At 32.3% G+C, this 14,111-nt stretch overlaps 1 protein-coding gene and 1 non-coding gene across 7 annotated transcripts in view; both read left to right on the top strand.

Moving 5' to 3' along the window:
- LOC105475082 (IQ motif and ubiquitin domain containing) overlaps positions 1-14,111 on the top strand; it is a 136,898-nt gene that overhangs the window by 66,172 nt on the left and 56,615 nt on the right. For 5 of the 6 annotated variants that reach the window (XM_011730071.3, XM_011730080.3, XM_011730064.3 and 2 more), the window contains 4 exons: positions 883-1,059; positions 4,299-4,547; positions 8,342-8,527; positions 12,967-13,402. In XM_011730071.3, coding sequence (XP_011728373.2) covers positions 883-1,059; positions 4,299-4,547; positions 8,342-8,527; positions 12,967-13,149 — 795 coding nt within the window. In that variant the 3' untranslated portion in view covers positions 13,150-13,402. Of the gene's footprint in view, positions 1-882; positions 1,060-4,298; positions 4,548-8,341; positions 8,528-12,966; positions 13,403-14,111 lie in introns of those variants that run through there. The other variant, XM_071094559.1, reaches the window with a different exon arrangement.
- On the top strand, positions 7,819-7,925 carry LOC112425596 (U6 spliceosomal RNA). Its single transcript, XR_003016713.1, has one exon. It is a non-coding gene; the product is annotated as a U6 spliceosomal RNA (small nuclear RNA).

The following is a 14,111-nucleotide window of genomic DNA, read 5'->3' on the forward strand; positions in this document are numbered from 1 at the left end:
GACTTTATCTTCTGACTCCTTCATTCAAGCTGTGTATCTTCCAGTTTTCCCTTGGGCAATTGGAGGACCTAATAAATACTTCTACATTAATCACTTTATTACTTGTGGCTTTTTCATCCAACCACACTCATTTATATTACTTTATAAAAAATATTGTGACCTATAATAAATAGGCAGAAAAGTGAATAAAATATATACATACAGTTTAACAAATATTAAACAGGATGTTGTCAATGTTTCTGGTGTCCTCTTTTCCAATTCCTCCTGTCATCTCCTAGAAGTAACTATCATACTGACTTTCATGGTAGTCATTTTCTTGATTTTTCTTCATAGTTTTACCACCTCTGTATAAATATGTAAATAATATGATTTAGTGTTGCTTATTCTTGAATTTTATTTGACAGAATTGTACTATATCTGTTATTTTGTACTTTCAGTATTTTGCTTAAAATTAATTTGTAAGATTTAAGTTTTTGTTGTATATAGCTATATATACAACAAAAAATGAACTATAGCTATAGTTCATTTATTTCCATATATTAGATAATTTATTGTGTAAATAAGCTGTAATTTATTAATGTAATCTATTTATGGACTATTGGCTGTTTCTAATTTTCAGTTAATATGAACAGTAGAGCTCTACATGCACATTTCTTTAAAGCACCTAAGAGTAGAATTCCTGGGTCATAGATTTTGCATATATTTAACTCTAGTGTGTCGGATATACCGATTTTTTTCCAAATTAGTTTTGCCAATTTATATTCCTATTGGCAATGTTTCATTTCTTTTGGAATGTAGATTTTGGTTTGTTTTGGTGGCAATTTGAAAATGAACTTAGTGATCTGTAAAATTTTATACCATATATTTTTGTGTTTTGTGTAGGAACATGAATGTAAACTAACTCAGGAAATTCTAGAATTGATTGACAGAGAGGTTGACCTTATGATGAGAGGAGTCAAACATCATAACCTTGAAGGACTCAGAAAAAGAATTGCGACACTCTTTTTTCATTATATCAAAACACCTCTGTTTAATCCTGAAGTTGCAAAATACCTTAAGGTATTCTACTTCTTTATATTCCTTTTTCAAAATCCTAAGATGTGGTATAGTAAATTGAAGTATATTCAAGTTTTGCTTTAACACTTTCCTTGGAGTCCATGTGGAATACCATCTTATTGGTGGTATCTCCTTTGAATGATTATTTTGTATGTTGGTAAACTACACTTACTCACTTGACTTCTGAGTATTTCCAACTTTCAATTATTTCCTAATATCTTCACCAACTTTCCAACTGAATATTGCATTATGTTGAATGTATTATGATTTCTCACACCTCCATGGCTTTGTACATACTGTTGGTTTCCCCTGGAACCATCACTATTTACCCAGCCAATTCCTCTTCATTTTCTAAGACTCAACTCTCATCTCTTCTTCATGAGGCATCACAAGGAGTTAAATTGTTTTTTTCTGAGATTCTATGTTATACCTTGTCTGTGTTCCTTAAAACACTTATCACATATAGTTATTACTGAACAGATCCATATGGATCTTCTGAGAGAACTTCAAATGTAATGTATTTGAATTACACTATCTTCTCCAACTCCAACGTCGTTAGGCTTCTGTGGGAATTTTCATTGCCTTCTTACTGTGCAGAGCTATTTAAAACACTATTAGTAAAACTCTTGGGGTGGAGAATGTTGTCAGAGAATTGTAGTTTTATTTCGATGATTATATTCAGTTAAAATTTACTTAAAAAGCTGACTAAACATCTTTAGCTTTTTTGAAAAAACAAAATCTCATATTTAGTCAAGACTTCTAGAAGAATAAATACTGTTTAATTTTTATATTTTTCAAATTGATTTTTTAAAACCTGATTGTATTGCAAAAATATTAAAATATAACAAAAGTCCAAGAGAAAAAGTTCCCATTATATTATTTCTTATTCAAACCAGTATTTCATTTGTCTGAGCCACCTTCTTTCTCTGTAGATTTATTCGGTTTATATTTGGAGTAATACAATTGATAGAGTTTCTACAACTTTACATAATGTTATATCATTTTATTTATTTTTAAATTTTACCTTTGGTAAAAGGTACTCTTTTTGGTAAGTTCTGAAAAATGTATAGAGTCATATAACCAGTTGCACAGTCAAAATAAGAAATGGTCCTATCATCCCCCAGAATTCTCTCATGCTGCCACTTTGTAGTCAGCCCTTTCCCTAACTTCCCGATCCTTGGCAAACACTGATATGTATTTTATTTTTATAGTTTTATCTATTTCAGAAGGTCATATAAATGGAATCATACTATATGTAGTCTTTTGAGACTGACTTCTTTCACTTAGCATATTGCATTTGAGATTCACCCATGTTTTTGAGTGTGTCAGTGGTTTGTTTTTATAGCCGAAAAATATTCTAGTATCTGGATATACAAGAAGTCTTTAAAAATCCATTCACAGTTGTAGGACATTTGGATTGTTTAGAGTTTTGGTCTTTTATGAATAAAGCCATTATAAGTACTAGATACGAGTTTTTGGGTAAATTGATTGTTTTGGGGTAAATTCCTAGAAAGTGGCATATTGAATCTCATGGTAAATGCATGTTTACTTTAAAAAGAGACTACTAAACATTTTTTTTCCAAACTGACTGCACCATGTTGCGTTTCTGCCTGCGGTATGTGATAAATATATTAATTAAGATAAAGGGTTTAAAGTTTGTTCTTGAATCTAGGACACACCTATGGATTATCCTGTACTTCTTTTTTGGGGGGAATATACTCTTTAATATCTTAAACTACTGGCTGGATTTAAACGTTACTGGCTTTAAAAAGGAATGGCTCATTTGCACATTTTTAGTTTGCATAGTGGGAGAAGAATTTGAAGGAACACCACTACCCCCACAACCACTTTTTGGGAGTAGGCCAGCATGAAGTACCCAGTGTACTCTGGAGAATGCATAGTGTTAAATTCTGCAGCTTAAATGGAGCCCTCTGTCATCATAATAATAATGAGAATGAGTTTTTTTTTTTTTTCTTGCACAATTTCAGATGGGTAGAGAATATCTTTCCATGGCATTATAATAAATGCTCCATCTATAATGGAGAGGTGTGCTAACGTGTTTTCATGAGGTTGACTGATGTATTTGCTAATTTAATGCATAGGAGGCATGAAGATAAAATAATCATTTAAGATAAACAAAATGTGTAAATCTCAGAATAAGAAAATAAACCAGATAAGTTGTCTTCTGGATCTTTGATCCATATACCCCAGATCACTCTTCTTTTCTCTCGAAGAATTGACTACCTTTTAAATTTACATATTGTCTTATCTCCCAAAATTACAAGACAAGGGACAATGAAGTTTTTAAAGAATATTACCCTTCAGGAAGATGGAGCGTTTAGGAAAAGTAAGGCAGAGTAGAAGGGAAGGTGCAGAAAGGTAACAGATGTTCAGAACAAAGTAAAACATTGGAAGGGATTATAATGGTAAATAGTTTAAATCTACATTGAGTAAGAGAAAAAATTTATAGATTTATAGAACATTGATGTCTATTTCCTTCTTTATAAAAATATTTTTTGAAAATCTTATATATCACATGCAAACTCTGTTGCTGCTTGATCTTTACTTTCATGGAAGCCAGAGGTACTGATATACCATAAATTAGGAAAGACTGGCTTATATACATCTTGATTCAGTTTGTGTTGAGATGTTCACAGCTCACTCATTCATTCATGCCCATAGTGAATAGTGAATTTTTAGCCCATAGTGAATGATTGGATTGATTATTTTGTTGATAGAATTACTCTCTGTCTATTGTTTTAGACATAGAATTTCAAACTTTGAAAATTAATCATTTGAACTAATCCAAATTTATTTTGAAGATAAATTAAACGAGAAGAACAATTGGTTTAGTGGGTTTTTACTTATATGTGAATCTAGCTATTGCCTATAGGAATAACTAATGTAGAACTGAAAAAAATCTAAACTTTTCTTAACAATAAAAAGCCTCCTCCTACTATTTTTTTCAGTCAATTAATTTTCTAAGTGATTTTACAACGAATATCTAAGAATTGATGAATAACAGATTTTCAGTATTTTGGCAGGATGAATAAATACTGCTTGAAATTTAGATTTTCTATAGAATAAGAAGTTAAGGGAAAATATAATTTTGGAAATTAGCCAACTGTTTTTTTTTTTAATCTCATTCTAAGATAAGTTAGCCCTTGATGCTTCTATTGGTTAGGATCATATTTGGCCTGGCCTGGCTTATTTATTTATTTATTTATTTTTTTACTATTTAGGTCCCTCAAGACCCATTGAAATTTTATAAAAAGATTTACTTTTGCCACAGTTGCCAGCTTTATTTGCCTTCTACAGAGTTTTGTATATCATCCACCTCACGCCGCATATACCGGTGTCGTAACTGCATTAGCCTTGAGAATGAGGCTCAAAAACGAGAATCATTTTTGAAGTACAGATGTTTACTTCAACAGCTCTACTTTACAGAAGCTGATTATGAAGATGATTCTAAAATTGCTTTCTTGATGCAGGTATGGTCAATAAGGGGTGCCAATTATAGCTGAAGCCTGTCAAGGAGGCTGTCTTGCAATCTTATGCGTGTTTGTGTGTGTGTGTGTGTGATTGTTTAATGACTCTTTATTCCACTAGACTGTAAGCTCTGTAAGGGCAGGAGTATGCTTTTTATTCCTCCTGCTCACCATTATACCTCTATAACCTAATACAGTACCAAGTTTTTATTTAAGGCCCTCAATATTTGTTGAATGAATGAATGACTTTTACAGAAACTGATGTTACATATACACATACTAGTGTTTATGAATAACAGTACTAATTAGTGTAAACCGAATGTGACCATAATGGTAAATAACACCAAAAGTGAAAGCTAAGGCTTATAGAAAGTTTAAAAAAAAAAAAACCTTAGGGAAAGACTTTGATACTTGTCTATGTAAAGTGTTGGTATGATACCACACAACTGGAAAATTTCTGGCCAGAGTTCTTTTGGATGAATCATTGCATTGGATCATTGACCCTATCTGCAATCTACTTCTCTTAAGAACTTCTCCTAACTCTGTGAGAGGGTGGAGCCTGTGAGATCAAGAACTCTGACCTGAATTCCTAACTTAACCACTACTTTGGTCTCTTTGGTTATTCCATGACTTCTATTGGGTTGTTTAGGCCAGAGGATAGTCTGTGTCTCTACAAAATAAAAACAAATTCCTGACACTGTTTGGACTTACGTAAGGGAGTGAGAAAAGAGAAGGACTTACTTGTTGTTGATATGACTACCCAACATGAGCCACTTATTAATAAAAGTATGTTATAGTGCACTATTCACCTCATTAATGATATTTGTGTTCACAGACTGTCAAATAAGGGCAAATTTTCTGTAAATTAAAGTTATTAATTAAAATGAACTAAACTGTGTTTAATACCAAATAGGAAAGTAGGCACTACTATGAATAGAAAACTTTATAGAGATTTAAAAACAGGTACCAAATGTGATGTGCTTTGTTAAAAAATTCTTCTAAATCAGTAGCTTTCAAACTCTTAAATCTCAATCTACAGTAAAAATGTATTTTTATGACAACCTGATATAGGCATGCATGATAATTCTCAATACTCAGTACCTATATGGCTTTACATACTTTATTGAGTTAATCAGCACAAAATTCCCATCAAAATAGCCTTATTTCTATTCTGCAGATGAGGAAAGTGAAGCACTGAGCAGTTAACAAACTTGTCCAAGTTTACGCTACTAAGTACCAGCACCAAGATTGAAAACTAGGCAGTTTGAGTCCCAGAATCCATACATGTAAACACATGCTGTTCTGCCTCAGAAATAAGAGTTTCCAAAATAATGTTTATCTTTACCCCTATGGATGCACTCTGGTGTTTTCTATTCAGTCTCAGTCTACTTATTCTAATTTCCATTTGGAAAACTTTGGTATCACCCAAGAGGTAGCAACCCACAGTTTGAAAAACACAAATTAAAATGATTACATATTTTGTCCAATAGAATGAATATTTTATTAATAAATTTGATGTTTATATCAGCTTAAATTCTTATTTGCTACTTTTATTCAGGAATTGTTGACATGACAGATGTATATTTCCTTGTAGAGAATCTTATATGTACTAGGGTTTTAATATAAGTTACCAACAAGTGCTGCCTCAATATTCCATGTTGTATTAGTCAGATTTCTCCTGAGAAACAGAACCAATAGGAAATTTTATACATATATGCTATATATATATATACATATAAGGAGATTTGTTACAAGGAATTTGCTCACATAATTATGGAGGCTGGTAAATCTAAAACCTAAACAGCTGATGGCCCAGTTCAAGTCTGACGACCAGCAGGCTGCTATAGAACCAGGAGGAGCCAATGTCTCAATTCAATGGCCATTAGGCAAGAACAGTCTTCCTTACTTGGGGGCAGGGTCAACTTTTTGTTCTATTCAGGCCTTCAACTGATTGGATAAAGCCCACTCACATTATGGAAGACAATCTGCTTTACTCAGTTTATTGACTTAAATGTTAATCTCATCCAAAACTACCCTCACATAAACACCAGAATACCATATGACCAAATATCTGGGTATCCTGTGGCCTCATCAAGTTGATGTAAAATCAACCATTACACATATTGAATGAAAAAATTCTAGGGGAGCATTGTAACCTTTCAGATAAGGATAATCTCCATTAGATGTGATTTAATTTCAATACTGTATCTGTGTAGGGTTTTGGTCTCTTATATTACTTTTCCAATGTCTAGGATTAGCAGACAAATATGAGTGTCCAGTAACTTCCCCCCTTGTAATTGGTGTAATTTTGATTAATATTTATTTCAGTAATAGTATTTGAGGCATAATTTGAATATTTGAACATTCTCATAAACAGTAAATCTGGTGAACAACAGCAAAGATTAGCATATATTAAATGTGAACATGATGTCATATAAAATAAAAAGGTGAAAGCTAATATATACAAAAAGTAAACATTCTGCTTAGACAAGAGATTTGAGTGTTGTACTAGTCACCTCATTTATCTGTAATGCATACAAATACTGCCTAATAGGCAATAGTATTGCTGTATTACTGCAAAAATTTCAAGTACAATGACTACTTGACAGGTAGAAAGCTCTTAGAGACTGCCAATCACACTTATCATGTGCATATTTGACATTTACATGCAAATAAACATGTTATTCTGTATGATACAATTTCAAAATTATTAGTACAGTTGAGCAAGTAAATTAAAAACAAAAATGTAAACAAGATGCATTTTGAATGTAAGTAAAATATATAAAACATTGAATTTTAAAAGTCTATAAATTTATTTTTCATAGCAGCTATGTACAGAGTATTGTCTTTTTTAGCATTAAGTAAAAGCTAGAATGCATTAGTTGAGCTTAATATATTGAATTATCAATTTATGAAATACTGTCATAGCTGATGATTACAGGTTCTTTTTGTTTTTTACTTTGGCAAATTGTTAGGTTTTGTCTACTCATTTTACAGAAAATATTTCTGCTCTCACAGTTTTTCACAGAAGCTTTTAAAAAAAATGTTCTTTTTACATGCTTATACTTTGTTGAGTTTGTCCCTCTCTGGCAATTCTTAATTTATAATGCAGACCCCATGATAAAAAGTCATTCCAAGAGTTTTAGCTAATAAAGTTTACATTTTTTAAAAAGTTTTAAACAACAATTTCATTACCCCTCTTTTTTATTGAAACAACCAAGTCTTTTAATTAACACTAAGTGAATTACTTATCTTTATTAAATCTCAACTTCTTGTGTTCGCTTCAGCAGCCCATATACTGAAACTGAAACCATACAGTGAAGATTAGCATGGCCCTTGGACAAGGATGACATGCAAACTTGTGAAGTGTTCCATATAAAAAAAACTCAACTTCCTCATTTGTAAAATGGCAGTAAAAGGTTTTAAAAGGTCTCGACAATGGTCCTGAAATTAAGATGGTACTTACTAATGAGTTTTTAAAAATCATTGAATACCATATGTTTATTATGGTAACATGACAGTATTATTAAGATTATATTAAGATAAAATTAGCATACTGAAATAAATTTATACTGCTTACTCTGGTTTAGAGATGGGGACGCAACTGTGAGACTGATAATGTAGTTTAGGCAAAATGAACAGAAGTTTAGTGAAAAATAAGGGGCTATGTGTCATTGAAACCTAGTGAATAATATTTCACTTAAAAATACTCTATAACTTAATTATTTGCTCAAGTAATATAATAATCTTAAACGAATTTAAACTACATTGTTTTTAAAACTTGCTTTGACATGCAGCTACAAGACATTCAGTACCTGACAGAGAACATCTGGGCGTCCCAGTCCGTCCTCAGTGCCTGGGACGATCTCAGTGATCTGGTCATGGTCAGATGGAATAAATCCCTGGAGTGGTCCCCCTGGAACTGTATTCTTCTTACCAAAGATGAAGCGGCTGCTCATCTCAACCTAACAAGTATTGAAGAGGTAAGAAAGATGAATTTTATTTGTGAAGTTAATTTAATCATTGGAATTATTAGAGCTAACTGGACTGCCTTCTAATATATTCCATGCTTAAATACTTCCATCAGATTAAGAAACAGAACTTATGGATTAACAGCAAAAAAATATATGAATGGCATATATGGCACAGATTAAATAAAAGGTATATATAAGAGATTTGAACATATTACAAGTCCTAAACATCATACCAGTCTCTCCTAATAACAAGTTTAAGCATATTCCACAGTAAATTCCATGAAGGCAGCGATTTTGTTCAGCTTATTTACATCTATTTCTCTGATACCTACAATACTGACTGTTGCAGAGTGGAGTTTCTAAGTATTTGTTGAATGAATAAATGTGTATTACCACCAGATAGGTATTATGGAACCCAGAATCTGTCCTTCTTTGATTAATTATCTTGAGTCTGCTTAAAAACACCCAACTCTCAAATTTTTTTCATAATTTTGTGCTCTAAATGGCAATCATACTGATGGAGTGTAGTTCTGATGCTCCATTTTTCATTTGCTTCCAACTTGCCAGGAGCGGAGCAAGCACTATAAACATTAAATGCCATTTACTGTAATTTTAGTAACTTACATGATGCAATCTGTAAAACATTTTGATGGGTAAATTGAGGGCCTCCTGAAGAGTTCCTAGAGAGTTCCAGTTACACTAAGTTCAGGATCCCAATAATTAATACTGATTCTCTGCATTCTTTAATTCTATAAAAGATGTCAGCTAAGTAAAGTAAAGAAATTACAAAATACAATAGTCATTTAAAATAGTGTGATTCCCTGTTTGTTTTTTTCATGGAACAAGGGGTGATTAATATAAAGATAAGAAACTAGCTAAGGTTTTAGTTTTTAAATATTTTTTAGTTTTAGGAAGCAAGGCTAAGGAAAATTTCACTCTAGGGATTGAAAGAAAAGGTAGCAATAAGTTGAAGCTGTCTTAAATGTTATATTTAGTAAACTAAGCTGCCTCATAAATATTTAACCACAGGAAGCATAGTAAATACTAGCAATATCATTTCATCTAGGACCCATGATGAGATTGAGGTTCATTCCCAAAGCTGATATTCCAGTGCTTCTTCAATTAATCCACACAACTCCCTTTGTGCATTTAATCAAATTACTGCAGTATCGAATTAAATGTTCTATTCACATGCATTTCTAATTTCAGAATGCCAGTCTTATCGAATTTCTATAAAGGGCACCAAGATTTGCAACCAGACAAACTGGAAGAACATTAGCCTTTTTTATGATTTTGGGCTGATACAGTCTTTTAACTATTAACTTTCAGCCCAGTTAAAGAGTAGTTTGTGTCTTGCAGAAAGATGGAACATTTTCAGAATTTTCTTAATGTTCAGAGATATTTGCTTTCTTAAGAAGTTAAAAAGTGCTTTAAAGTTAATATGAAACAGGTATAGGAAATGTGGAAAAACACTTTTCGTTAATGTGAACTTTAAGTGGAGCAGATTGATCTCTCCTTGTGTGCACACTGGCCAAAGTAGGAACAATCGTGGACTTAAAATCAGTAATCCTGACCCATTTACTCAAATCTCTGTCACTGACAACTTTACATTAAAACCTGCCCTCTTTGCTTCATAGATTTTTAGAAAGATTAGCTAAATAAGTGGAATCAGTAAAGAGGATAAAAGCAGCCCTGGCTCTGAATTCTAGCTTTACCATTCATGAGTTGGGAGAAATTGGACAAATTTGTGAATGTCTCAATGACCCAGTTTCTTGTCTATAAAAAAGAGATAATGGTATCTCATCATAGGGAAGCTTTGAGTAGACCATTATTTAAAGCTTTCCACATAGTTTTTTTTTGGCATGAATAAACTTACGAAGTAACTATGAAAGCGCTTTAAAAATTTTTGATGCATTTTTAATTTTCATAAAAGCAATATATTATTGGCTTAGAATCTGAACATAGTAAAAAATGTAATGTAGAAAGTAAAAGTCTCAGAGGTTGAGGGAATAGGAAGATATTTGTTAAGGATAACACAAATTATAGCTAGATAGGAGGAGTGAGTTCTAGTACTGTTCTGTGCCGCTGTAGGTTGTCTATAGTTAATTACAATATATAGTTCCAAATAGCTAGAAGCAGCATATCAAAAGTTCCCAGCACAAAGAAATAATAAATATTTGAGATGAATATGCTAATTACTCTGATCAGGATATGTGTATCATCCCATCACGACGTACCCCATAAATATGTACAATTATTATCAATTTAAACATTTTAAAAATAATTGAATGAATAAATAAAGGAAGGCAAATAAACAAATCTCCCATGTAGAATTCCAAATAATTTATGTATATACTCTCCACTCTTAAGGAGTTGGAGAATAACTCTCCACCCTTTAAGTGTGGGCTGTGCATAACTCCTTTCCAAAGAGTATATTATGGATGGAAGAGGAGGAACTTCACAGTAGAGAAACCTGACAAGCACTACCTCAGCCAGGTAATCAAGATTAACAGCAGGAGTGGTGTCATGTTGACGGTATGTACCCTTGATATGATGTGAGGAGAAGGGCACTTCACCCCTGTGGCCTTCCTCCCCAAACCCATCCCTTCAGTCTAATAATGAAGAAAACATAGGACAAACCCAGATTGAGAAACATTCAGGAAAATGTGGGTGTGGGGTATATGGGACTTTTCTGTAATATTCTTAGAACTATTTGTACACCCAAAGAATTTGTGGACATAGTTTAAAACCATCACATGGCTATTTCAAGAGAATGGACCTTATTTCAATGGGAAAAAAAGGTCTCTTGATGTCCACGCATCCCTATCTCCATGTTACAATGATAACTACTATTTCTTATATATATAATAATGTATTGAAATCCTTCTGGAAATTTTCTATGTGTATGTAAGTATATACACTTTTACTGTAGCAGGAATTTCATATTAAATGACTCAGAGTGTCTTTGCTTTACTTAACAATATAAATAATATAATATGGAAATATATTCAATTATTTAAGAGTTACTTATTAGTGCCTTGAACACATATATCATAATTTATCTCATCTTTACTAATTTATAGTTCTGTAAAGGCACTTTAAAAACCTGTAAAGTTCTGTACATGTGTAAGTTAATATAGCATAATAAAGTATGTTTTTCTTGAATGAAATATGGGCTATGAAGTAGTAGAAACAGAGTTAGATTAGCTCAAAAGATGAATATTCTAACCTAGTAAATTTTTCTGTTAAGAAGAAATTTTAATAAGCCCAGGATACTCCTATATAATGCTTTCTTCTCCTTTGGTCCTTTCACCCAGGACTTTCTTTTATCTTTGATTTGACCTTTTTAATAAAGGGAATGTCTTATTCTCAGAAAATAAATTTTAGGAAGAAGTGTAGGTAGTATTTGTGATTTGACTGAAAAGAGAGCCAATTAAGATTAATAGGTAATAGATTATATTTATTAATTTAACCAGAATTTACTTTTGAATGTGCCAAATACTGTACTAAGTAATTGCAGAGAAACAAGAAAATTTAATGAATATAACTTTTTGTTGTCTCAGCTGCATTTGGGTTCAGCTACAAGAAGAAAAAATCAATTTATAATGATTTAATCAAATGTGAGTTTACTTTTCTTATGTAACAAGAAAGTTCAAATGTTGGCGGTTTGGGGCTATTATGGTGGCTCACCTCGTTCTCAGAAATTCAGGCTATCTCACTTTTTCCTCAGCCATATTTAATCTTCAGCTTTCTCTCTCACGCTTGATGGACTCTTAGTGATAGGAGAGCTAGTTCATCTACTTCATTACATGTACCTCTCAGTAATGGCAAAAGGCTAGAGGTGCTTAATAGGCGAGTCTTCCCACTCTTAAAAGTCCCTTTAAAAGTCTTTATTCAGTTATATATATAAATAATTTTATAAGATTATATATAGTGTATAATTAAATAATCTTGGAAGACATTTAGTTGTCATGTCTCCTTAGATGCTTCTTGGTGGTGACAGTTTCTCAGACTTTCCTTGTTTTGTTTTTTTTATTTTTGTTTTTTCTGACCTCAATATCTATAACATTAATAATATAATTATATATATATATATATATATATATATATTCTAACTAGACACCCCCAGTTAGAATAAAGACTAAGAAAGCTAGACATATCACACCCTGTACAAAATCAGGCCTCTGGCTCAAATGGAAGAGAGAATGAATACTGAGTTGGTAACTAGCAGCGATTTAAACTTAGAGAAGTCAGAGGGAGAGTTGGGGAAGACTTCCAGGTTAAAGTATCATAGGAACTGAGTCGTGAATGATGATAGACAATGTGAGAAAAATAAATGTAATCTGGGATGAAAGAATTGACAAGCAAAGGCACCGAGGCATGACAGTATTTTTATCTGGCAAAATATATCTGCAATATTTACTAGGATTTGATTTTTTTCTTTGCAGGGATATGAACGCTCGTTTATTCACAAGATCAAACACAAGCATATCCTGGCTAAGAACTATTTTTCTCAGATTCCAGTGCTGGCTTCATTTATACTTGATGATCCTGAAATTGATGAGATCAGATGGAAACATCACTCAGACACAACACCTAAGATTATAGAATCCCAGAGACCTCCTCCTTAGGTGATCCAGGAATATTTGTTTGATGATCGGCATTTTGTTCACTGCTTATAGGGTAATACAGAGGTCACAGAGTATGGAAATGCAATTTAATCTGTTTATTGATTTTATTTTTTGTTTTTCATAAGTATTTTGAGTTATATCAAGAGAAAACATTTCTATATAAGTATATTGTTGTTAGGAAGTTAGTGCTAAATTGAAATGCAGTTTTGTTACTGAAATTAATATTTTGGAGTAAAGAAAACATTTTAAAATGTGTTTTCACATTAAATTTTTAAAAAAATTTCAAGTATATTAGAGTTAAAATCTAACAACCAAATAAAAACTAGACAACTTTCAAGTTATTTGTTTTAGATAAAATGTAGTTATAGGAAGCTAATCAGTATGTGGAGGGGAGGAAACATTATAAAATGCTCTTTCTTGAAAATTTCTGTAAGCAGGATAAAAAAATTCATATTTTAGTATAGGCATTTGAATCTTTGCAGTTTATTGTCTGCTTTCACCTTCCATCCTTCTCATAATCCCAATAAAACAATTGACACTATAAATAAATAAAAAACCTTAATTCTGGGTAAACAATGGAGCTATTAGCATACGCAAGAAAAACTCCCCATGGACCATGGTGAAATTGTAAGAAGAATAAACTTGGTTAAATAAACCATAACAACCCCCTTCTCCAATAAACCAAAGAAGTGACCTTGACCACATATACATTAGGGACCTGCGGTGATGAGTAATGGTTTGCCAGTCAGTCTTAACAGGAAATGGATGGCACACTCAAAATAGCTTAAGCCAAGGAGAGTTTATTTACAAAGGGCCTTATTGTAAGGTGTGGGTAGTGGGTAGGGAAACTAAAAGAATAGTAAAGGAACACAGGGCCAGTATCAGACAGGCTGTCTCTCCCTCTAGTCTCAAATGAATTTGGGGAGAAAGTCTGAGAACCCAGGAAGAGTGTAAAGAAGATA

Source organism: Macaca nemestrina, chromosome 4 (genome assembly GCF_043159975.1).
Source record: "Macaca nemestrina isolate mMacNem1 chromosome 4, mMacNem.hap1, whole genome shotgun sequence".
Taxonomy (NCBI): domain Eukaryota; kingdom Metazoa; phylum Chordata; class Mammalia; order Primates; family Cercopithecidae; genus Macaca; species Macaca nemestrina.